The sequence below is a fragment of the Asterias amurensis genome, chromosome 1, assembly GCF_032118995.1.
Source record: "Asterias amurensis chromosome 1, ASM3211899v1".
NCBI lineage: Eukaryota > Metazoa > Echinodermata > Asteroidea > Forcipulatida > Asteriidae > Asterias > Asterias amurensis.
In genome coordinates this window covers 37470878-37497667 of record NC_092648.1, presented here as the reverse complement: position 1 = coordinate 37497667, position 26790 = coordinate 37470878, and the positions used below count along the sequence as shown (strand labels likewise).

The 26790-nt window shown below is 38.1% G+C and overlaps 2 protein-coding genes across 2 annotated transcripts in view; one reads left to right on the top strand and one right to left on the bottom strand.

Annotated features, from left to right (window-relative positions):
* LOC139939046 (protein jagged-1b-like) overlaps positions 1-4340 on the bottom strand; it is a 50109-nt gene extending 45769 nt beyond the window's left edge. Inside the window, exon 1 of the mRNA XM_071934764.1 lies at positions 3851-4340. Within this exon, the coding sequence (XP_071790865.1) occupies positions 3851-3919 (69 nt within the window). The 5' untranslated portion in view covers positions 3920-4340. The remainder of the gene's footprint in view (positions 1-3850) is intronic.
* A 1935-nt stretch (positions 4341-6275) lies between these two features.
* LOC139939038 (proton-coupled zinc antiporter SLC30A9, mitochondrial-like) lies at positions 6276-25894 on the top strand. The gene is made up of 15 exons (XM_071934754.1): positions 6276-6473; positions 11371-11667; positions 13441-13546; positions 13869-13970; positions 14926-15008; positions 15461-15522; positions 15975-16030; positions 17206-17364; positions 17948-18123; positions 18524-18595; positions 18970-19128; positions 19677-19791; positions 20155-20284; positions 21830-21943; positions 23164-25894. The coding sequence occupies exons 1-15, from the start codon at positions 6389-6391 to the stop codon at positions 23206-23208; spliced, it is 1761 nt and encodes a 586-aa protein (XP_071790855.1). The 5' UTR covers positions 6276-6388; the 3' UTR covers positions 23209-25894.
* Positions 25895-26790: the final 896 nt, after the last annotated feature.

Below are 26790 nucleotides of genomic sequence, written 5' to 3'. Positions count from 1 at the left end.
TAGAGGGGGCCGAGTCCGTTCCGTTTCAACAAATAGCGATGACCTCTTCTCAAGTTTAATGAAACAATGATGAGAAAAACTGTTAGGGGGGAGGGGGGTGTTAGGAAACTTAACTTCTGGAGGGGATCACACTGATAGAAGGGTCTCCAAAAGAGCAAGTCAATAATATTTCTTTTTGAACAGCTATAAAAATACTTTATACTCTGTCTTTTGAAAAAGATAGTGTCTAACCCTAACCCCTAGAAAACGACACAAAGGAATGTTTTCCAGGACACAGAACCTGCATTGGTTTGACACCGTATGTAGTTGATCATTTTGAGTTTCAAGAAGAACATTTTAAAACTTCCTTCCTGGTTTATTTTGTATTTTATCTAGTTTATTTATTTACTTTGTTATCGGATCCTTTTAAAATGTTCTCACGGCCACGAGGTGACCATATTTAGGCCATACTTTTCCTGTACTGAGCTTGTAACAAGATAAGCAATGATAAAAAATACAATCATTCAATACCGGAAAGTTATTTAATGCCTTAATTTACATTGTACTTTAACTATTGTGGGAACTCAACCAACAATGTGTTCTCATTGATACTGTTTCTGTTTTGGTTTGCTTTTTCTAATTGAATGTTTACTTTTGTCATTTATTTTTTTACTTATTGAAACTGGATGTGTGCCCATACAAACTGTAGCCAGCACTGCAATAAATCCATCGTTTGTTTTTTGTTTTGTTTCTTGGCAGGCGTCCAAATGTAAAAAGGGGACAATACATACCATAATGATGGCAATAAAATCAACAGAGATGATCTACTTATTACGCTCAATCAAGACTAATCAAGACTAATCTCGACAAATATTTTTCTTTCTTACATTTGACCAACAGTCCAAAGAAGGTTTTCTTCCATTTTCAGTCTCCATCACAGAATGAAGATAATTTATTTAATCACAATCCACAAGCAGAGGTTTCACTTTACATACCACCCTCGTCACTAACGGAAAATTCAATGCCATGAATTGAAGGATTATTAACTGTTTTTGTTCAGGTCTAGTTTCAGTCAGGGCTCACACACACAAAAGAACACTAGGGAAAAAATGAGTCAAGTTTGAACTATTATACAAATAGTGTATAATTTCAAGCACTAGTGACTATTTTCTGAGAGTTATTTTTTCCCATACCCAGACTCCCATGAGATTCCTAAGCTGCTCAGCCAACAAGTCCATTGGGCCCTAGTTTGGGTTTTCCTCAACCCAGCCTTTTTTTATTGATATTAGCATTCCAAATGTTGAACAAGCTTTCTTCAAAGCAATAGCTTTCTTCAAACCAATACCACTATCAATATGAAAGCTGACTGATTAAGATTTGAACTGTATTATTACAGAAATGCTTGAAAGTTTGTGGGAAAGCATCGAATATTCCCAAATCACCGAAATAATTAATAATACGATTACCACAATCAAAATATAAATAAACTTCTGCAGATTCCCAGAAAAAAAAAAACTATTGAATGTTCAGCCACCGATACGAGGTTGAGTCACACACAGTTTTCAGTATATTTTTGCTGTATAAAGCAACAATATAAAAACAATAATAAGGACTGATTTTGCCAAGTCTGTTTATAAATTCAAAAAAATAATAAATGCTTTTAATCGGAGTCGGTTGTTCAGCCTCAGAAAAGCCAGAACATTTGAAATGCACTGCACACCAAAAACAGATAATGCCAATTAAAAAAAAAGTCTCTGTGAATCAGTACAGAATTTTTAACACGGATGAAAGAAATAAGTTTTATTTCTCCTTTGAATATTAAAAGAATTGATTGAGGGGAAAAAAATGAACAAATCAACTCACTATTTGACAGTGGTCACTGCTTTTATATACAATTACCTAGGAGACCCTTACATGTATTTTTACAACCTAGGGAAATGTTGACAAAAGTTACTGGTACAACAACAATGTATAAAATAATGTACATATAGAATACATTATGCTGGTCTTCTTCATATTAATACTGCGTTTGTGTAAAGAGCTGTGCATATAAAGTACACACCTCCCCAAGTGAACTGTAGCCCGGACAATGTCATCAAGTCATGCAAAGGAAACACGTTGTCGTTATTAATACTACATACTGAGAAATGCAGAAATTGGACAAGCAAATTAAAAATCATACATCCTTTTTGATTCTAAATAGAATACTGCTGTGTCAAAAAAATTATAACATTTTTAAGTGCCCAATTGCATACAGCATTAGCTCTAAAACCAGACAACATGGAATTGTGCAATCAAACATTAGTTAAAAAAAGATAGTGTATCAACCGGTTTGTGTATCAACCGGTTTGGGTCACAATCAATGGAAACAGATTCAGCATTTCTTTTCTGAATTTTTGTTTGCACTGTTTTTGATTTGGGGTTTTTTCGCAGAGTTATTTAATGCATTTTTTATGCAATTATTCCAGATAATTTGTGATGCATTTTATTGGAACAAAGTGAGTAAAAACAATTATTAGTAATAATTTGTAATTTGTTAGAAAAATGGTAATTATGACTGCTGTACCACACATATTAGTTGTCATTTTTATACAAGTTTTACAATTTATTCCACCATTTCATGTATATCGTAGGAGGTCCTGTTTTCGAGGTGTCCCTAAAATCGTGGCAAATCTTTTACCTCTCTGTGCGCGATGTAAACAGTCCCTAGATAAAAATTGTGTGGTTTTATTTGCCAAGCAAAGAGTCTCTTCTCCCTTGACCAAAACTTAGAAACACGTAAGGCTCCACTGGATATTTGCACTTGTAAATGCAAAAAGTTTGGTATTTTAGGCATTTCTACAAGGTACAAAAATATGTCATAATGTTGAGGCCATATAAAAATATTTGCCCACCGAAAAAGTTTCATCAAACACTATTTCAATTCACAAATCATGATGATCAAACCATGTGACTGAATATTTTGCTGAGCATTCTGGAAAAAAAAAAACAGAGACTTAAAGAAGCCATGTGCCTTATATCATTTTCTAATATTTTTGGAGATTTTTTTTTTTAACCCTCGGATCAATATTATTATTAATATTAAAATTTAAACGATCAGCTTGTTGATTCAATTATCACTGTTTATTTATACGCTTTATTCTAAATTTTAAGAGAAAAAAAAGGGGGAAAAAATAAATAATAATCAGATTTGAAAGCCAATGATTATTCACACTTTTTTTTTAATTATTTATTTTTGTTATTTTTTGCAAATTACCATGGTAATTTTAAAATTTCATTAAAAAATATTTTGAATAAAACGAAGACAACTGCTGGCTATAGAGTAATACACAGAGTCTCAAAGAACACTTGTAGTCACTGTAGATGTTTCTTCCATGTATGGCTTCACCGGGAAACTATGCTTTCTTGTTTGCCGTGAAAACAGGAAAAATTCAAAACAAATGGGGCCAGTTGAAGTCATCGAAGATCGGTGTGTAGTGTGAACATTTCAATGTCCATCAAGTTTTAATATATGTTTGCATACTTCATATTAACAAAAGAAGGTAATTAGGGCATCGGTTGATATAAGGCATCATTATTTTTTTCCCAATTCTAAGAAAAAGGCATAATAGCGTGAAAACTGGTAAGGGGAGGATACAGGAACCCTGGTGGTACGCTTAATAGTACATTTTCAACATTTCCTCAGTTCTGATATTAAATAAAAACAAATTACATTGAACATTGTGAAGACGCAGACCTTTAAATAAAAGCTTGCTTGCACTATCTGAAAAGAAATCCTGGTTAATTTATTCGTGTTTTCTTTAACAATAATTAACCATTATTACTTCTGGATGTTATTGTTTCAATTTGCAAGTGCTGAATTTCGTTTTACCTGGTGAACTGCAAGCAGTATCCCGGTGACTACCAGCACAAACACGCTCCAATGTTGAAAGCCAACCATGCCTCGTCCACATAACGCGGCCACTGTACCGTCGTATCAAGCAGGCAAAGGTACCTTCCTGTCACACGGTGATGTTGTTGGACTCTACTTGAACGAGACATCAGCGGGACTGCACCAGTCAGAAGCCCCCGTGTTTCCCACGCTCTCCACCCGGTCACTCACTCCACCGACTGAGCCCACTTTACGTAATGGTCCGAAGACCCCATCAGTCGCTGCGTCGGTCAAACTTTATGAAGTCCAATAATTGTTGACAACAAGATTTCTATATCCCATAAACATGTGATCCGCTTGTAGAAAGCTTGGCAGTTTGATGTTATCTAGTTGTATACTTTGAATTCTAGTTTTTATCCAATAAACATTAGTCTACCACGCGCAAGTATTTTGACATGTGCATCGTCGTCTGATCCAGTGTACCGCCGGTTTACTTACTACATTTCTGAGCGAATAATCAGTTTGGGGTTTGTGCTCGAAACATCCGTCTGCTATGTAGGTACTGATTGAGGATGGTGCGATTGGTGGCGCCCTAGCGACTAGCGGGACAGAGCATTATCTCGCAGCTATGTGGGCGGGGCCGGTGGGGATGGGGGTTTTAGTGTATGTTAACTAACCCATCCAATAATATATTATTTTCATTCGATCAGATTGATTAAAATTCTCATTAATTTGTTCTCTGCATCAACTCTGCGAAACGCCATTACTGACGGAGCTTAAAATGATTATCGTGGGTCCGCAAAACAGACTACGGTCAAACCGGGAAACGTGGGATTCTGCCGGCGGCCTCCCCCTACCCTCCCCCCGCCCTCCTCCGACCGGGGACACTCTAGAGAATTTCATGGTGGTCAAGCCAGATTCTGCGATTTACTTTTCCAAAACCACAATGCATCCACTACATACGCATCGTAGTACATTAGTACAGTAGTGTATGGGTAAAAAAATAAATAATAATATCCTTTAAAAACTGTATGACACAAGCCTTTTTTGTTCGTTCAATCCATTGCATCATCAACACACGACGCACACACAGTGCACAAACCTGAAAAGTGAAGAGAAAACTTAAACGTTTCCACGAACTGGTTCATGTGTAGATAGGAACAGGTTGCCTTGGATCGGACGAGTTGGTCTATGAAAGCGTTTGAAACCGTTTGTTATGAAATGCATATGGTTAGAAAGATGTTTTAAAAGTAGAATATAATGATCCACACAAGTATCACTCAAATTTGCACGGTTTTCCTTTTACTTCGCGAGCTAACACGGTCGGTCATTTATATTTATGGGAGTCAAAAATTTGACTCCCATAAATGGCCGACCGTGTTTGTCGACGAGGTTAAAGGAAAATTTCGAGGCATATTTGTGTAGATCATTGTATTCTACTTGTACAACATCTTTCTAACCATATCAATTTTATAACAAACGGTCACAGGACGCTTTTCAAAGACCAACTCGACCGGTCCAAGGCAAAGTGTTCCTTCAAAACATTGGCTGGTGTGTCATTCTTGGCGCCTTAAAGGAGGAAAATGCCTGCTGGATTGTTCCTCGCCAATGGATAAAAAGAAAATTCACCGAAATTGCGTGGAAAAGCTTTACAAAACTGAAAATGTATTATATTTTCTGCGGTTGTAGGTTCAGCTAAGCCGCGAAGTTCAGTTCGTGAACGTTTGTCCTTACTTTTCAGGTTTGTAAATTGAATCTAAGTTTGTGTCAGTTCGTACTATATACAGCATCATGGCGACGACAAAATGGCCAGTTTCGGGGACATGGTGAGATGGTGAGTGCAAAACTTATTTCCTTCGTTCTAGTGTGCAGTCACTGTTGCGCACATTGTGCGATAAGCAAAATAGTAACTTTTATGTGTATAGGATTTGAGGCATTGCATGGTGAGGTATCAATTTATTTGGTTTGCGGTAACACCATTTGTTTATCTACTTGCGAGGTAGAGTTGGTCTTAGAGAACTGTCTTGCTTTATGCTACTGCCGCGGAGTAGATAATCGGAGGTTCGGGAGACTTCTTAGTTCTGAAAAGAACTGTCCTGCTTCTAGCTATTACCAGGGCGGATGGTATGGAAAATAGACTGGACTACTACTTAAGCTTATAGGATCGTAATTAACTGTCCTGCCGCGGAGTCAGTTCTGAATTGGTCTCAACGTTTCGACTAGCTTGCTCTAGTCATCGTCAGGAGACTGTTTTATGTGATTATTAATTGCTCCTTAAAATGACGCGTCATAAAATACCCACACAGCACACAGCACAAAAACAGGGCACTCCCATCGACGCGACACCCCTCCCACTCCCCCCCTACCCTGCACTTGTTTTTAATGTCAGGCTTGGTGGCGCCCTTCACTATCGGACGATGATGATCAGTGCAAACAAGATTTCGGAAATGTTGACAATGACATCGACAGTATTTGCAGGTTTCAAGCAAATTAATGACAATTTGTGAATCTGAAAGTGTTTAAAGTCATTTGGGAAGAATGGCGGCAGTGTCTCAAACAATTTCGAGAACAACAGCAAGGTGGTGGTTATTGCAGTTAACATCTGTGCATCGATCTAGTTGTGGTAAGATTTTGTGATTTGTACCCGTGTGTTTACGCTGTGTATTAATAGCCCTGGTAGGACGTCAGTCAGTGCCACTGCACTGACGTCCTGGGTATAAGGTTCTTTACAATGCCAACACAAATTTGATTACAATTTTCTTTATTTTTTACCTGATTTGAGAAGCTGAAATTCCGTTCATATATTCATAGTGTCCCTCACTATATTCTCAACGAGTTCACAGCAAACAAATATATCTTGGTGTCATGTGTTTTCAGTAGGATAACAGGTAAATTGTTCACAATCAAAAACTGAATTTTTTTTTTCAAATCATCTATCCAATTTTTTAACAACAACACTTTCACTTCATGGTGTGTTGAAATTTTTTAAGTTTTGGGTTTACGTTGCGAGAGACAGTCCGCCATTAACAGTGCTTGTGCATGCACGACATTGGAGCAACGTCATATGTTTTCACACCTTTCATTGGTTGGTATTTTATTGAATATTCAGAAGCTAGTATGGTGTGCAAAATAAATCAAAAACATTATTCAATTACTACTTAACAAATTTAATTACATTTTTGTTCTAAGGCATTATGGCTACTATATTAGAATCCAGAGATATCATAAGGCATGAAAGTAAAACACCCCACCCCCCCTTGATGCACTCACACTTCATAACAATCCGTTTTCCCCCATTTCAGACCAGTTCCGGAGATAAGAAACCAATCTATGATATTTTCTCTTAAATGTAGACTTAATATTTATTATGCTTATCAGATTTTATAACAGTTATGCAGTAAATAAATAAAAGAAATTGTTGTCATTTTCACTTAAAATATTTTAATATTTTCCCCACATTTGCACACCATAGAATCCCAAATAGTAACCACCTCATGTGATCCATCTAGTGACAAAAGCAGAATGAAACTCAATCTAGCAGATAGTAATTTTGTTTTGAACTTTCGAGGTTGGATGATGTTTCTTTGACTCATTTGAATGTTGCCATAATAATGCACTAGTGATTAGTACCAAAAATCAATCATTTTATAAATGTTTGAGCATAACCAACGACAGGAAACTTTTTTCTCAGCATGATTAAGCCTGATGAAAATACAGACCGTGAGTAAACTGCATAGCTTCTGTCACCGATGCAGCTTGCACAATTTCGCGGTAAACGGGAATCAAAGTTGGGGACCGAAAACATATGAGGGTCGATAACGTATGACGCTACGATATGCATGGAAGAAATTATTTCCGAAAATGTCGAAGTTCTGCACTGCCACTGGCGATGTGATCATCGTGTACCAATTGATAGTATGAGCCCAAGTGCGCATGGCTTTGAGTACGTTGCATTATCTTGCCGCTATTTGCCATCAAAACAGGTTAGGTGCCTTAAATGGCCTTCAACTCCTCCAATATTCATTTTAAAATCCAGGAGACATAAAATATTCCAGCTCAAATAGAATTTTTATAAATTTCAGGTTGAATTTCGGTTACAAATATCAAGTTTTTTTTTCTGGTAAAAAATAATAAAAAATTCTATGCGTGCAGCAGAGCCGTCTGCCGCCATCTTTGCTTTTTCACAGTGCTTCTTGTTCATGTGTGGACAACAGAGGGCGCTTTCCTGCGCACGTATTTTTTTTTTCTTGGGGGTTGGGACGGTTAGCATGAGCAAATTTATGGTAAAAAGTGACCTCATTTGTCGTAGGAAAAAAATACGCTTCCAGCACATGGAGTCTTGCCACAAGACATCAATGCTTGGTATTGCATAGTTCTGCGCTTTGTGTAAATTGCTTGCTGGCTATTATCCGTCTGCTTAGTGTTTGGTTGACGCAAGGTGATGGCGATTCGGCTGCAAATAGTAGGCCGCCAGTGATCAGTGCAAGAAAGTGTTTACACGGAAGTTAGTGCACGACGTGGGATCGGAACACGCTAGTTTAAATTTTGTTTTCACAAAATATTGACACAATAGAAAATTCAACAATTTTAAATAATGCGAACTTGGAGTTCCACTTACAAGGAACATGTGAGTAAAAGTTCAGACTCCCGAGTTAGGTAGAAATATTGTTAACAGATTTGTGAAAAAATTTCGCAATGGTACGGGACCTTTATACCCTGGACTCCGTCGCGTTGCCTGCAACGGAGGAGTCCAACCTGGGCTAGTGTTTCATGTGTTTATGTTCTCGTCCCGTGCGGTCGTATGTGTCTCTATTTCTTCCTCCATGGGTAAACTATCATGGGCTAAATATATGAAGTTTACTCAAAAGAGAATGCTATCACTATATCAGATGAAATGTCTACAAAAGTCGCCGTTCTAAATATGTAGGGGGATATAATTTCTTGCAACACCAGCTGAAAAGCCTGCAGACCCTTTTTTACTTCCTTGGGCATGTTGATTGTTGGGGACATTTTGTCCATTCATTTTACGGACACTGACTGAGCTGCACAAGTTGGTCTCCTCAGGAGAAATTCAATGGTGCAAACGCCACTGTCATTAGGTGCTTTCGTTAATGAGTTATGCCTTCCAAAAGACAACAAACACGCGGGCTCTTCTGGTCGCCGACTGAAGTTAAAAGATTGTTAAAAATTAAGACCCCCCGCACTGCTAAGCTTTACGCCCTATCCCTTAATGCGCACTCAAACGTTCAAAAATGAGATTTTACCAAGAACTTGGTTTAATGAAAGCCTCCGTTAAATTCCATGGGTGACCTCACGCAGGAACAAAACCCAACTTTTCTTACTCAGAAATGGACAAGGATTTTACTGACGGAGAAAAAACCACTACGATCTTTCTGGAGTTCTCTCTGTCAATAGATGGCGGTATTTTTTCAATTGGAAGTCAAGAGAGACGGTATTAATTGATAACGGTGACCCGATTTAACTGTCAAAAAAGTTCAAAAATGGCTGCGCATGCGGAGTCGTGTCGGTGGCCATGCTTTGAATCTTTTTGATGTGTGAAAAAAATGAGGTAAACTTTTGCCCCTTTTCAAAAGGATTATGAAAGAAGAGATTTTTATTGACCTACTGGAGTGATTTGAAGCTCAGACAGTATGTAAGGTCGAAGGAACATCACCTTGAAAAACCTCGTTTTTGTGTGCAACCAGAATAGGAAATGTCAATATCGTGCTTTCTCTAACAATGCTACAAGTTGGTCGAGATTCAAGAAATCTCTGCAATAATAGTTGAGTTGTATAGTTGAGTCGGCAAGAAAAATGTCTAAAGACACATCACATCAGACCGAGAGTATAACAACGATTCTACAAAATCTACAATGGGCTTCACTCCAATCCAGAAGGGAAGCGGCTATGAAGATCATGCTATATAAAATCTCCCACAGCCTAATTGCAATAGACGGAGCCCACTACCTTACTAATGTCTGATACTAGACTTAGAAACTTAGACTTACTTACTTACTTAGACGTAGGGGCTCCTGTGTCAGCCGACGCAGGAGGCAGTCAACGCTCTCCAGGCAGATCGGTCAGCAGTCAGTGACCTGACATTGCTCCAGCCTTTGTTGACCCAAGATGAAGGTCCCACTAGATGGTCTTGTGCCAGTTCATTTAGGTCGGCTTCTCCTCCTTCTTCCCGGCGGGTTCCACCACAGGACTTGATTGGCGAGTCTCAAAGGGGGGAGCCGCGAAACATTGCCCAGCCAGTTCATGCGCCGCCCACAGATTGTATTGGACACTGGAGTTTGTTGTGAGTACCAAGTTTGGCGGCCATTGGAGTAAAGTAGATAGCACGTTGGAATTGTAGAAGTGAAGCTTGGTTTGAAGAGAGAACTTCTTGCTTGTCCAGATCTTATTAAGCTGGATGAAGGCATGATTCATTGATCCCTGGCTGTTGATGGAACTTCCCAGGTAGGTAAAGTCATCCACTACATCAACTTTATCTTGCCCAATGAGAATGTCAGACGTGTTGTCTTGTGATCTCCTGAAAGCATGATTTTTTGTTTTCTTTCTGCTGATCATAAGACCCAGTTCAGCCGAGGCATCGCTGATGGAGTCCATTCCATTAGAAACTACCACCCAGCAAATTACCAGCTCCTCACAACTCATTCCTCTAAAGACATCTACAAGTTCTCTTTCATGCCCAAAGCAGTCAGACTATGGAATGCATTCCCTGCAGACGTCATCACCGCTCCATCGGTTACTGTCTTCAGGTCACAACACCATTAGTTTCAACTTTCAACGAGTGTTGTTTTTACTTGCACTTATTTTCCAAGCACAACTTCCCACCTGTTACATGCACACCTAGTCTTCACCTCAGCTTTTACATCCAGAAGTGGACTTTGCTGAGTACTAGGGTAGATTTAGATGTATGCGCATTGTAGTGTGTGGATGGGATGGCTTCAGCTGTATCTGGTTTTTATCTGCTTGTTTTAGTAAGAAAGAGGGCACTGCAACAAATTTATCAGCTTTAAGTTTAATATGGTCAAACTTGGCCAGTGCCAGCAATTAAGTGCTATCATTCTGAAAAGAGCGAACATTCTGACATCAACAATGAGAGAAAAGTTGAACTTAAAGGGCCTATAAGTTCAAATTTTGGATCAAAATCATTGTTTTTGTCTGCGTCCGCCACTCCAGATTCTGAATAAGATTAATGTGAATAGGGCTTTGATATCTCAGTGATCTGGTCTTAAAACGTATGTTTTACAGTTTTCTTACCAGTGGGATTTAAAGTTAATTAAGTGGTCATTTGTTCCATCATTATTTTTCATTTATCTGACTCTTGACTTGAGTCTTATAAAACAAGGTAGGCATTTATAGTTATAGTTTTAAGACTTGAACCTATTTTTTTTTTAATGCATATGTGTAGCAACTACTGCCTTATCAGCAGATGCATCTAAGTACTACTACCTGTATTCTATCTATCAAACACGGCTATTTCTTATTATTGTCCAACTCTTTTTTTCACAGTTAAACCTAGTTATGCATCAGAGTCAACAAAGGTCAAGAGTCATCTGAGATACCTCCGACCTTTCAGCTCACATCCCTTGACATGGTGTGGAATAAGAGCATTATGCACCACTAACCAAGGCAATGACAGACTGGATAAGAACAAAGAGAAGGCTGGTCAGACCCCTGAGCAAACCCCAGAGCAAACCCCAGAGCAAACCCCAAAGCAGACAGTTCAGATGACTTCAAATGAAAAGATTCTTGAGAAAGCTGCAAGTAAAACATCAGATGAAGATCCAGTCCCTAGACCTAAGATAGGTTCGTGCTTACAATTGCCCTAATTCAGCAAAGTCCATTAATTATTGCTTATCAATTTGTTTCTGTCTCCCATAGCAGGCTTCAGCTCATCCTAAAGGAAAACTACTTTCATTTCATTTACTAATTGTGAACTACAATCTACAAAGTATACAAAATAACATATTAATTCAAATTGCTCAGACTCGCACTATATTCAAACAAATTAGCAATCACAGAAAAAGAAACAGCAAAGACCCGGCACCCAAAATCAAAGTTGATTTCTACTGGTTGCTCCCCAACCACTCTCCCAGATAAACAAACAAATGAGTAAACAAGGACATGGATTAACATCATAAAACTCTGCACTCCAGAACATTTCTAATTGGATTCTAGACTTTTTATTGGAACGTCGTCAGGTTGTAAGAATTGGTAGTTGCACTTCACATTCTCTTGTGTTAAATACTGGTACTTTGCAAGGTTGTGTCCTGTCACCACTTTTATATTCATTGTATACTCATGATTGTAAAGCAACCAACCCCCATTCGCTTGTTGTTAAGTTTGCAGATGATACTAGTCTAATTGGTTTAATTCAAAATGACGATGAAACAGCTTATCGTGCTCAGATTACTTCTGTTGTTAAATGGTGCGAGGAAAACAATCTCATATTAAATGTAGACAAAACAAAAGAGTTGATTGTAGACTTCCGTAGGAAACATAAGAACATTAAAGAGCCTGTTTATATCCATGACAACGTTGTAGAACAAGTAGGTAGTTTTAAACTACTCAGTACGTACATTGCCAATGACCTTACTTGGAACATTAATTGCCATGAAATTCTGAAAAAGGCCCGTCAACGTTTATTCTTTTTACGTAAACTGAACTCATTTGGTGTTCGTAAGTGTATTTTAGTAAATTTTTACCGGCCTATAATTGAAAGCATCCTTTGTTCATCCATGTTGTTTGGTTTGGTCGTGTTTCTGCCAGTGATCTTCATAAGCTGAATTCTGTTGTACGATCAGCAGAGAGGATTATCGGTGCTAGCCTGCCATCACTTTAATCAATCTATAGTGACAGAATGTGTAAACGCACTAGGTCTATAATGCAGGACGAGTTCTACCCAGCAGCTGATTATTTCCAATTCCTCCCTTCTAACCGTCGTCTTAAGCATTTTAAAGGTAGTAAGCGGTTCATAGATAGTTTTTATCCTCATGCTGTTCGTGCTTTTAATGATAACTAGTTTGTTTTCTGCTTTTTGTAGCTTATATATTTGTATATATTTTTATTTTAGTATTTTCTTCGCAATGTTTTTAAATGTATTTTGTGATTGTTAATCTAGAGAGCTCGAGGTGCACTACAATTTGATGTTTTAGGTTTTTAACTTTTTAACGTTGGCTGAATAAATCATTCTAATTCAACAACAACAAACCAGAATTCAAAGACATTTAATTTTAAAAAACGAGTCAACAAGCCAACAACCAACCAAACAAACAAATGAAGACAAAAACCACAATATGGACCATGATGGATGAACTATACTAAGACAACGGAGAGTAAACAAGCACAAAAACCAACTGTAAACCATTCATCATACTCTTAAACCACTCTATGTTAATAGCTATTTTCCTTAGGTTTTCAAGCACTGAAAAGAATCTATCTTAGTTACTTATCAGTGAAAAGACAAAACCAAAGTGATCTTTTTCATTGGAACAATAACCAAATCAATTAAAAGTGTATCTTATGATGATGATAGTAGTTTCTTAAATTGGGCAATTTTGTTTTTATATTTTGGTACAGTTTCTTATAAAGACAGGAGACGTCGGATTGATTACAGTAAGAAATACACTGACAATATCACAATTACAGCTGTACGAGCTATGAGTGAATATTTACTGAAATCAAGGTAAGTGTTGTTCCTCTCTTTAGAAACCGTAGTGTCAGGTAGATCTGGGTGTCATGTTTGCAATAAAGACCTTATGCATTGACCATCTTGGAGGTAAAGCAATGATAACCATGGAAACACTCATCTACTCTACATGTATGTACTGTTGCTAAGCAGATTTGATCTGAGCTTAGCAAAGTTGTGTGCCTCAGCTGATTTGTGAACGGTTGTAGTACCAGCTGACAATCATACTCTTAAACTGAGCCATTTCTTAAAATTAGATTCTTACTTGGATATTTCTACCTCATCCATTTACCTGATTTGTTTAATGATTGTTTTGAAGTGATTTGGAGCAATTACGCAAGACAGTCCGAAGAAGTCCCTATGAGCAGTATGGAGAAAAGATGTCAATGATGGTGTACTTAAGATCAGATGTGGAAACAAAGTAAGGAATGTTATTTCTTAGTTTACTGCATTTAAAAGCTCAACCATCATCGTTCTTCTCTTCTTTTCTTGTTTTCTTTTAAGAACAAAGAATAGGTATTGAGTTTTTGTAATCTGGGTATCAGCAAGTCTTGAATTGTTTGTATTTAACAATTGGTCTGTTTGATCTGTTGAAAGACAGTGGACACCTTTAGGTAATTGTCAAAGACCAGTCTTCTCGCTTAGTGTTCATGTCAACATATGCATCAAATAACAAACCTGTGAAAATTTGAGCTCAATTGGTCGTCGAAGTTGCGAGATAATAATGAAAGAAAAAACACCCTTGTCACACGAGGTTGTGTGCTTTCAGATGCTTGATTTCGAGACCTCAAAATCTAAATCTGAGGTCTCGACATAAAAGACGGGGAAAATTACTTCTTTCCCGAAAACTACGCTACTTCAGAGGGAGCCATTTCTCTCAATGTTTTATACTGTCAACAGCTACCCATTACTTGTTGCCAAGTAAGTTTTTATGCTAACAATTATTTTGAGTAATTACCAATAGTGTCCACTGCCTTTAAAGAGCAAGTGAAATTTTAAATTCAACTTTTTGATGTCTTCAATAGATAGAGTCTTCATGTGAGTGAGGTAAAAAATAGTCTCTCTTTTTACATAAAGATAAATTGTAAATTGCCATTGTATTTGATAACCTCCTGGGGCAAAATTTGTCAATATCCAAAACATCCGATGACATCATGCTGAAAAAAAAGAGGTAAATTGTTGTACAGATATGTTTTGGTTCATTCCTGACTTTCCACGGTATTTAATCGTTATGGCATTGAGTTTAAAACTTCAACTGACTGAGTAAATTTCTCCAATGTAAAAACCCATTAGTTGTTGAAATTCAATGATGTTACATTGAATTTGGCTCTAAAAACAGGAAGATTAACATTTTCAAATGACATTTTGTTTGTCAGGTCTATAGAAGTATGGGGAAGTAAAGAGGCTTTGGAGATGGAAAAGAGGAAAAGAAAACAGAAAGAAGATTTCTATAAAGAGCGTGAGTAATAATGACCTTTGAACCTTCACCTTTGACCCAGCAGCCTATTATTAGTACTAAGACATGAGTGGTCATGAAGCTCATTATGTTGGCTTTTATTGTCAATGCTAAAGACATTCCGAATGAGAGATCTTCGTTTTATATTTCTTTGATGTAGATGCAGATGTTGAGTTGATTTTACTAACTATTTATACACTAATCTTTTTTAAAGAATTCTCAGAAGATTTTCCAAAGTTCTGATAGTTTGAAAGTTGCTTTCACAATTAGTTTATGAACAACAAATGTAACTGAGTGTGAGAATAAAGCATGTTGGACTATCGTTGATATAGAGTACATGGATTTCGTTATGCAATGTGTTACAGTGTTGATGTTGAATTTTTCACAATTTGACTTAAGACATGATTTATCATTCAGTTTTTGTCTGTATTTGTGACAATTGTTTCCATGCATAGATGTGTTCTTATTGAAGAGAGCTATAAAGGAGTATGACACATTCTATGGAGAGACCAAACAAGTGAGTACAATTTGGTTCTAGATTCTGGGTGAGAGCCATGTTGATAGTAGTCTCTTTTACAAACCAGTTGTGGTTCTGAAAAATAAACGGGGAAAAAAACGATGGTAATTCTGGAAAGTCTTGATGTTTAAAACAGTATGCTCTCTTTGTTTTATTTCAAAGTAAACTATTAATAATACTTGTTAGTTTCAATCCTAAAGCTCACTGATTATAGAGTTCATACCAGTGCCAATCCTCCAGAGAAATACTTTTGTCTGAAATACTACCAAAGTTGAGGAAACAGCATTTCTAGATCAGACGACACAAATTATCAATGCTTATTTAGATTGTCGCAATTAAAATATGGCACAAAATTACAGACTAAATATAAAGAGCTCCAAACATCATAGACTTTTGAGAGGTTGATTGCATGAGGTGTTTATTTTTCTTTCTTTTTCAATTCAAATTTTCAGCCTGAGCAGACTATGTTTCAAGGAGCTGGAAAAGTTGTCCTTATAGCAATTGCAATGTAAGTTAATCTCAAAGATTCTTCATCATTTACTGTAAATGGTTTATTCTCTATTTGAGCAATATGTGTTAATATGTGATTTATTTATTTAGTTATTTATTTACTTGTCCTCTTCGAAGAAGTTGTGTTAACTCTTTCTTTACCATGGGGGACTTCAACGAGTTAGATAGCTTCCAAAGCTTCATTGACTGCAACTTATTATCATTGGAGTGATAATAGAATTTGCAACTTAAGCCTCTAAATACATCATGTAGGCTGTTTTGTAAGAACTTATGGATGATACAAAAGTTAGGGACCCTCCAAAGAAAGAAGCACAATAAAAGCTTGGAATTACCGGTATGAAGTAGAAGATGAATAATTGTTCAGTTTGAGTTTTTTGAGGCAAACCCCAAAAGAAGGAAAACACACGTAATTGGTTGGGACTCAATCCACATAAGTTGTGTTCATTGTGGGAGTGGGTCCATGGAGGAGAAGGCAAGGCTAGGAGCCAATATGATCCCTGCTTCAATCTTCTTTTGGGCGTAAATCATCTCTGTTCTCATTCTGGATGTACAGTGGTTCTTCCAGTATGTTTGTAAATCATCTCTGTTCTCATTCTCTTTCAGTAACTCAGCTAATTTCCTGTTCAAGCTGGTAGTCTGGATGTACAGTGGTTCTTCCAGTATGTTTGTAAATCATCTCTGTTCTCATTCTCTTTCAGTAACTCAGCTAATTTCCTGTTCAAGCTGGTAGCCTGGATGTACATTGGTTCTTCCAGTATGTTTGTAAATCATCTATGTTCTCATTCTCTTTCAGTAACTCAGCTAATTTCCTGGTCAAGCTGGTAGCCTGGATGTACAGTGGTTCTTCCAATATGTTTGTAAATCATCTATGTTCCATTTCTCTTTCACTAACTCAGCTAATTTCCTGTTCAAGCTGGTAGCCTGGATGTACAGTGGTTCTTCCAGTATGTTTGTAAATCATCTCTGTTCTCATTCTCTTTCAGTAACTCAGCTAATTTCCTGTTCAAGCTGGTAGCCTGGATGTACAGTGGTTCTTCCAGTATGTTTGTATATCATCTATGTTCTCATTCTCTTTCAGTAACTCAGCTAATTTCCTGTTCAAGCTGGTAGCCTGGATGTACAGTGGTTCTTCCAGTATGTTTGTAAATCATCTATGTTCTCTTTCTCTTTCAGTAACTCAGCTAATTTCCTGTTCAAGCTGGTAGCCTGGATGTACAGTGGTTCTTCCAGTATGTTTTCTGAAGCAATTCACTCGGCTGCCGATGTTTGTAATCAGGTCATTCTTGCCTTAGGAATCAGACAGTCCATCAAGAGACCTTCAGCAGATCATCCGTGAGTTTTCTTTATCATAATATATTAAACCAACAATATTTATGCATAATATTTGAATTACTTTAGTCTGATTTTGTTTGGGAAAACCCCCAGACAAATTGTGAATGATTAAAACTTCCTATATCATAATATTCAACATAATTCTCAACAATATTTAGTCTGATTTTTACAAGTTGTGATTAAACAGTATAGCCTGGAAAGTTTAATAAAGCCTGTACCATGTGAACATGTAGGTCAGCCACTGTACTCAATAAAATGTTACTACTTGTTTCCAAGGAAATGCCTGAATATGTTGTCAGTTCAAAATATAGGGAACCAAAAGTAGCATGTAAGCAGCACACAAGTTTTAAAGTGCACAAATGTGACATCTTTTCTAAATAATTTGGATTTGCAAATAAAACCAATGCTGAGTAAAGGGGCATATCTCAGAGTTTTTAAGCTAGTGTCTTCTTACGACTCTTAGTTTGTATTTGTAACTAAGAGATGTTTAAATGCCCAGTGTAGTATGTTGCCTGCTAGGAAAGGTCCTGGAATGTGCAAGGTTACTCATTTTCTAATGGTAGTCTATTCTTGGTTTTTACAGGTATGGATTCAGCAGTATTCGCTATGTCTCTTCACTCATCAGCGGAGTGGCCATTTTCTGTATCGGTGCTGGCTTTTCTTGTTACCATGGTTTCATGGGATTAATCCATCCCGAGCCAATGGAATCTCTCTTCTGGTCATATTGTATTCTGGCTGGATCACTTCTAACAGAGGGAGGTAGGTTGATTTCTGCCACCCAAGAGGGCCTCAATTCCTGCTCAATGGTTCTGACACAAGCTGTGGTTCAAGTTCTTGTTCCTGCTATAGTGTTGCCTCTGGTGCAGGCTCTGGGTCCTCTTCTGGTTCTAGTTTTTTGTTTCAGTTTTGGCTTTATTGCTGGTTACACCTCTGGTCTAGTGCTGTTGCCAGCTCTGTGAGCCCTAACCACTTCACGTGGTACTTTTAGAACATTTCCATGCATTTCCACAAGCTCCATTTGGAGCTTTTTAAGTAATTGTTTTCCTTTGAAATTATTTTTATTATTATTATTGTTATTATTTATTTGACCTAAACAAATACCACATTGCCACATTGGAACCCTGACTTTTATCTTAAATGATGTGATTTTGTCTTTCAGCTACCTTAATGATTGCCATCAATGCTATTAAGAAAGGAGCTAAAGCTAAACAACAGACCTTCATGGAATATGGTAAGTCACTTCAACTCAAGTCATCATCACAATAATCATGATTGCCAAGGAGTCAATGTCCCCGTGTGTTTTACAGTAAAGAGGGCATTTTACATGACACCGTATTTACAAGTTTACCGTCATTTTCATGTGCAATTTGTGCATTGGTTTGATTAATTTTGCCATACAGGCTCATAACATGGTATTGGTGTGCACAGCAGATGCAGATGACAATTGAACCCAACATTATTTCTGTTCTAATTCTATGGTTCAGTATTATTACAAGTCATTATGCTGCCACCCACCCATCTAAAGTCTCTCATTACAACCAGTAAAAACTGAGAGATATTTCAATGCATAACAAGTTGACACTATTCCTTTTTTTGTTTCCTCAGTGCTGCGTAGCCGAGACCCAAGTATCAACGTTGTGTTATTAGAAGATGCAGCTGCAGTATTAGGTGTAATGGTTGCTGCTGGATGTATGGGATTGACATCATACACTGGTAACCCTATGTATGATGCCATGGGATCCATCGCTATTGGAGCTATCTTAGGTTGGTCTTAAATAAGCTAAGACTCTTAAAGATGAACACAAGTATCAACGTTGTGTTATTAGAAGATGCAGCTGCAGTATTAGGTGTAATGGTTGCTGCTGGATGTATGGGATTGACATCATACACCGGTAACCACATGTATGATGCCATGGGATCAATCGCTATTGGAGCTATCTTAGGTTGGTCTTAAATAAGCTAAGACTCTTTAAGGACTGGTCTGAAGATTTGCCTCAATCTTTAAATATCAAGTAGTAAACAATAAGGAAAACTGATTGGGTAGATTTTAGTTATTTTAGACAATAATAAAAAAATGTCTTAGATCGGGACTTGAAACAACGACATCTGGTTTAGCCTGCTGGTGCTCTACTAACTGACCTATCTAGTCTTAATGTTGGCAGTCTCTTTATTTTGCCAATATCTTTTTTAATCTTAATTTCTAAGCACAGTTTGCATATTATAACAATACAAATCTCTCTAATGATGATATTGGCAACTCATACTCGGGTCCATGAATGTTATCATAACTTAACCATTTATTTTGTTGCCAGGATGTGTGTCAGGGTTTTTAGTTTACAGTAACACAGAAGCACTATTGGGTCGCTCCATACCAGAGAGTGAACTGATGAGAATAAGCAGTATGCTGGAAAATGATGTCATGGTCAGGTAAGCAAATAGATATCAAGACCCTTTTCGCTGGAAAATGAAGTCTGGAATTTGCCAAACAGCTTAAAAATTGGAACATACATGAATTACCTCAAAGCAGGTATGCAAAAGTCCTATACACTGAATTACCTCAAAGCAGGTATGCAAAAGTCCTATACACTGAATTACCTCAAAGCAGGTATGCAAAAGTCCTATACACTCGGCATTCTCTGGGTTCTATTTTTATGGGAGTTTCTGACAATTTGGAAGTTCAACCTTTCATTTTTAGTTTTGATTGAAGAAAATAGAGCTTGGTTTGTGTTGGAATTTGATTGGAGTTGAATTGTATTTTGCCTGATTGTTTCTCTGTTGTTGACATAATAGGGGTGTTTACGATGTAAAGGCTACAGACATGGGAGTTGATACAATCCGATTCAAGGCAGAGGTTGACTTTGATGGAAGAGAAGTGACAAGATCCTACCTTGATGGCCAAGATCTAGAGAGTTTACTACAGGTTAGATAAATAAACACTTTCCATCTAGAGATGGAAGGACACCAGGGTTTACATAACTTTGATTGTGGCTGCCTGGCCAAACAGTTTAGATCCCAATTTCATTGTTCTGTTTAATGTCGAACTCTGTGCTTACCACCTCCATTCTGTGCTTACCACATCCATTCTGTGCTTACCACCTCCATTCTGTGCTTACTACCTCCATTCTGTGCTTACCACCTCCATTCTGTGCTTACCACTTCCATTCTGTGCTTACTACCTCCATTCTGTGCTTACCACCTCCATTCTGTGCTTACCACCTCCATTCTGTGCTTACCACCTCCATTCTGTGCTTACTACCTCCATTCTGTGATTACTACCTCCATTCTGTGCTTACCACCTCCATTCTGTGCTTACCACCTCCATTCTGTGCTTACCATCTCCATTCTGTGCTTACCACCTCCATTCTGTACTTACCACCTCCATTCTGAGCTTACCACCTCCATTCTGTGCTTACTACCTCCATTCTGTGCTTACCACCTCCATTCTGAGCTTACTACCTCCATTCTGTGCTTACCACCTCCATTCTGTGCTTACCACCTCCATTCTGTGCTTACCACCTCAATTCTGTGCTTACCACCTCCATTCTGAGCTTACCACCTTCATTCTGAGCTTACCACCTCCATTCTGAGCTTACCACCTCCATTCTGTGCTTACCACCTCCATTCTGTGCTTACCACCTCCATTCTGTGCTTACCACCTCCATTCTGTGCTTACCACCTCCATTCTGAGCTTACCACCCCCATTCTGAGCTTACCACCTCCATTCTGTGCTTACCACCTCCATTCTGTGCTTACCACCTCCATTCTGAGCTTACCACCTCCATTCTGAGCTTACCACCTCCATTCTGAGCTTACCACCTCCATTCTGTGCTTACTACCTCCATTCTGTGCTTACCACCTCCATTCTGAGCTTACCACCTCCATTCTGTGCTTACCACCTCCATTCTGTGCTCACTGTGTAAGTGCCAAATTTCTGATGCATACATACATGCAAAAATTGCCTGCTAACCTGTGAAATGCACTTGACTTAAGCCCTGATTCTTTGCTTATTTTAAGCAGAGGCATGAATTGGGCGTCTGTCTTTACTTTACTAGGCACTGGTCTATGTTTTAAAGTTGTATTCAATTCAATTCAATTGTTTTATTGTCACACATATATATATTTACAGTGAAATTCACTGTACCTGAATATAAAGCAATGCAGAGGTTTGGATGTAGCTATGGGGAGCAATAAATTAGCTAATTGCACAAATGGACTGTGCAAGTCTTGCACATATTCAAACTATGGAACCAGTTCACCTGCACAAGTTTGTTTCATTCTTGTGTTTACTCGATGTACTTGGGACCAAAGAGGTGCGATTTTTACCACTCCTCTGGTGTTTCAACCAGAATTCTGCATTTCTAGAATTCCTGAAAAAGGGTCTGCAACCTTGCAAACTTTGAAGTCGTATTATCCGCTATTGGATGCAATGCCATATAATAGTTTGATTCTTGCTTTGACTTGATAGGAGTTGAAGACTTACACAACGATGGAAGAGATTGAAGGATTCATGTTGAAACATGGAGAGAAGATTATTGATTCACTTGGAGCTGAGGTAGACAGGATAGAAAAGGAAATCAAGGTAATTACAGTTCTTTTATTTCTACTGCATGTATTGATGATAATTACTGAGAAAGTCTTTTTGATTGTTGATATATGCAGACAACTTTGTTATTCCCGGAATATTTCAAATGTTATTAGCATGGTTTCCCTTGTAGTCAATAGACAATGTGACCTATGTTTACATTCAAACCGCCCTCTGTTGACAAAACACTGTATACGTCATGTTTCGCTGGGCAAAAAGACGCGTAGTCATGGTAAGATTGCATACACTTTCTAGCTGGCTGCCAAAACACAAAGGTTTTGCCCGGCGGTATGCGCGCGAATCATGTTATGGTTTTCGAGTGACGTCAGAGGTCACATCGTCTAAAGAAGGGGCTGCTTACCTGAAGATGAGCAGAGTATACTGTTTGAAACGTCGAGACCAGACCAACTATTTTCAGAGCCAACACTACTCCCAACCGAAATTTACACGTGGTTCTACCAGCAAGTTCACTAGTTAAATGAAATGAGTTACTTCTTAAGTTCCACACCATGCAAAGCTTTAAAGTCACCTGGAAGTGTTTTTTTTTCAAAATAAAGCTTTTGTCACTTATATATGTGTTTTGATGAGTGAAACGTGAATAAACAGTTAACTAAGGTTTTAAAAAATCAGTTCTTATGTTATTTACAAATTTAAGAGTAGACCCCGACCCGAGAGGGCGCTGTTCGTGACGTCAATCGAGGCAGACTTTGCCTGTAATGCGTATAGAGTAAACACAATTGCAAAGTACATGTACGGCAATGCCGACCAGGTGTATTGCTGCTGAATGCAGAAAAACACTTTTTGAAATGTACCAACTCACGACTTGGACGTACATGTACTTTGCACGTGTGTTTACTATATGCATTGCAGGCAAAGTCTGCCTCGATTGACGTCACAAAAGGGGTAGGCGGGGTCAGCCCCCCCAAACAACTTTATATATTTTTTAAACATATAAATCGTGACAAACAATTACTAAAAAAATTGTTTTATTGTTCGTAAGCATATACTCTTATGTTTGAAAGAGAAAAAATTATATTTCCAGGTGACTTTAAACATCACTTAAACCTTTTGGTTGCATGCACAGTCTAGCACATGGTGAAGTGTACAAAACATTTTGTAGTCAGGGCATGAGACATGAAATTGAAAACTCGTGAAAAATACCAAATTACCCAATTACACTGTTTCATAAAATGTTTTATATTTTGTTTGTATCCTAGACATTGAACCCAGAGGTGCGACATGTTGACTTGGAGATCTTATGAGGTGTGGAGTTAGAGTCTGCTGTAATACTTGATTAATGTGCAATACATTCTTAAAGGGATAGAGGGATGAAGGGCTGGGGCATCAGGGTTGGTGAATGGGTTATTGTTGGCTGGAACCATTATATGAACCACTGTAAGAACCACTGCAGAAACTACATCAGGAACCATTGCAGGAACCATTATAGGAACCCCTGCAGGAACCATTATAGGAACTATTGCAGGAACCACTGCAGGAACTACATCAGGAACCATTATATGAACTATTGCAGTAACCCCTGCAGGAACCACTACAAGAACATTTGTGTACTGAACTGTATCAGATGCATTCACCACATGGTATCATATTGCAGGCTGGCATAGTACATCTAACATTTAAAACCACAGCGGACGATATTGAATGGTCAGACAGTAGGAGGGTTAACTGTGTACTGTGTCAGATGCATTCACCACATGGTATCATATGGCATAGTACATCTAACATTTAAAACCACAGTGAATGATATTGAATGGTCAGACAGTAGGAGGGTTGACTGTGTACTGTGTAGATGCATTCACCACATGATATTATATTGCAGGCTGACATAGTACATCTAACATTTAAAACCACAGTGGACGATATTGAATGGTCAGACAGTAAGAGGGTTGACTGTGTACTGTGTTAGATGCATTCACCACATGATATCCTATTGCAGGCTGGCATAGTACATCTAACATACAAAACCACAGTGAACGATATTGAATGGTCAGACAGTAGGAGGGTTGATTGTGTAATGTGTTAAATGCATTCACCACATGGTATCATATTGCAGCCTGGCATAGTTCACAACCTTAGTGGATAATATTGAATGGTCAGACAGTGGGAGAGTTTTAATGCAAATTGTATAATTGTTCAAATATTGTGTCAAAACAACTCTTAGTCAATATTGTAAGTCACAACTGTATGAACAGTCAAATGAAACATTTAAATATAAACAATTCACTAAAATTAAAGAAGACCAACCAAAATGTGGCTACCTTATTTGTGGAAATTGAATAATTATTGATTTTGACATTTCAATGTGGTATTGTTAAAACCATGACCCTGTCATACATGCACGTGTGTAGTTATCTTCTAGTATGATCATACTACGGCTGTCCTCCTCAAAGGTCGATGCAACTTGACCAAACGTCTTCTGTTTTAGAAAATAGATCTCTTGTTTATAAAGCGAAGTTATCTGGTTAATTGGGCGGGCTGGCTTAGACTCAAAAAAGAGTGGAGTCAACACAAATATTAGCAAGCAGGAAGACAGTTCTGGTTGTTATCATTTTATAAACTCCAATAGCTTAACAGCTGGTCTCTTATTAACTCTCTTATGTATATCAACTCAGGCATATGCAAACGTGTGCACTTTTCCCCCAAACTTGATTGTGCAGCGCCTCTCATTGTCATGCGACTTGCTGCTGCAGTACAACTTGCTACAGCAGCATGACTTGCTGCTGCAGTACAATTTGCTACAGCAGCATGACTTGCTGCTGCAGTACAACTTGCTACAGCAGCATGACTTGCTGCAGTACAACTTGCTACAGCAGCATGACTTGCTGCAGTACAACTTGCTACAGCAGCATGACTTGCTGCTGAAGCATGACTTGCTGCTGCAGTACAACTTGCTACAGCAGCATGACTTGCTGCTGCAGTACAATTTGCTACAGCAGCATGACTTGCTGCTGAAGCATGACTTGCTGCTGAAGTACAACTTGCTACAGCAGCATGAATTACTGCTGCAGTACAACTTGCTACAGCAGCATGACTTGCTGCTGAAGCATGACTTGCTGCTTTGCTACGGAAAAGCTACTACCACTATACTGCCGGCACTTGCAAAACAATGTATTAGTACTTAAGAAGGTATAAATCTATGAGAATATATATTGTGTAGGTATTCCGCATCGAACCTGAAAAACTTTTCAGTGTTTCTGTAATACCTTTAAGTGATTGCTAGCCATGTACACTTTAAGTAAAATTTTGTTAAAAGTGTGTATAGAGTCCGAAGGTTAACAAGCTGGTCTGAAAGCTAATGATATAGTCCTCAATGGCAGTCTAAGGCGCCCAAGAAATCTTAGTAATCTAAGATAATGAAATAAATAAAGACCAAAGAAGAGAAAAGGAGGACTCTTTGGTTGAGCTGCAAAGATACCCAGTCTCTCCCTCTGCTTACTGTTCCCCTTCCCAACAACCTTCAGTTTTCTGCACGGCTTAGGAACTATAAGAAGCAATGCAGAAACAAACAGCGTGACTTATAAACGGATTTTACTTTGTGATAAAAATACTTTGCAATTGTAATTGTACTTAACTTGTTTGATAACAGTTACCGAAAATGTCAATGTGACCAAAAGTATTTAGCTGTCTTTCACCCTGTACAGACTATAGCAAGCCATGGGTGTGTGGCTTTTACTAAAGCATAGGGCCCTCAAATGGATGTAAGAGTTGACCCACTACCATAATACGAAAAGGTAACGGCTTGACAACTGTCATTCTTTCCATGTTAACAAACATCTGCCATTGTATGATGGACAGAAAGCTGTGGTCTCTACAGGTACATATATTCAGCAACTGAAATAGACAGCAGCTGGTGTTACTATTGATTCTTTCTTGTAAATAATGGTGTTCTGTTATGGTTTGTCAATAAATTCTGTATTTAATACAGTTATATGCAACAAACATTATGGAGCATTTCAGTTCATTTAAATTTATCCTGTTTAAGTTATGGTTTGCGCTTATCTGGTTATTAGTGTCTCACTGGTGGTTGCGAATGGGAAGGTGGAGTTATTTGAAAGTTATTTTTATACGGAATAAATGTACCAAAGTTTAAAAATTAAAAAATCTCACCGCATTCTCAGCCTCCTGCGCAGGGCACTGTCACCATGTACAACACACGTCAAAGCTAAAGCCTTCAAAGCTCTTGTTAAACCCCAACTAGACTATGCATGTGAGGCATGGAATCCATCATCCATCACTGATATAAACCGTCTTGAACAGGTCCAGTGGCAAGGAGCACGGTTTGCCTGTGCTGAATACCAGATGGCTATTATTCAGCCACCAACCTCCCGGTCGTTGAGACATGATCACTACCTAAAATATGGCATGCCCTCTGTCTCCCTGGACTGCTACAAATATTCATTCTACCCTCGTACCATCAGGGTCTGGAATAGATTATCTTCTACTATCGTCACAGCACCCTCCATCCAAGCATTTAGGCTTGCAGCCCTTCCGGAGATCTGGGTAATGGGCCCGCAAGTGTACGACAGATTCCTCTAGTTTCTCCCTCCAATGTACAGTATATATAATGTTCAATTTGTCTTGTCCTACACTTTTATTACTGGTCACAGCGTCATGCACAGCACATCATCCCAGTTTAGCTCTTACCAGCTGTCAAAGGGATTACTCCATCAAGTATCAAGTATCTTACTTGGTATAGCTATAGAAATAATTTTGTTCCCCATTTAGTGGGTCCATGTGCCTGTTTGGGGTTTCCCTTTTGCAAAACAGGTTGTATCTTGATAAAGGTAATAAACTAATCTACATGTAAATACAATTTATTTTTATTT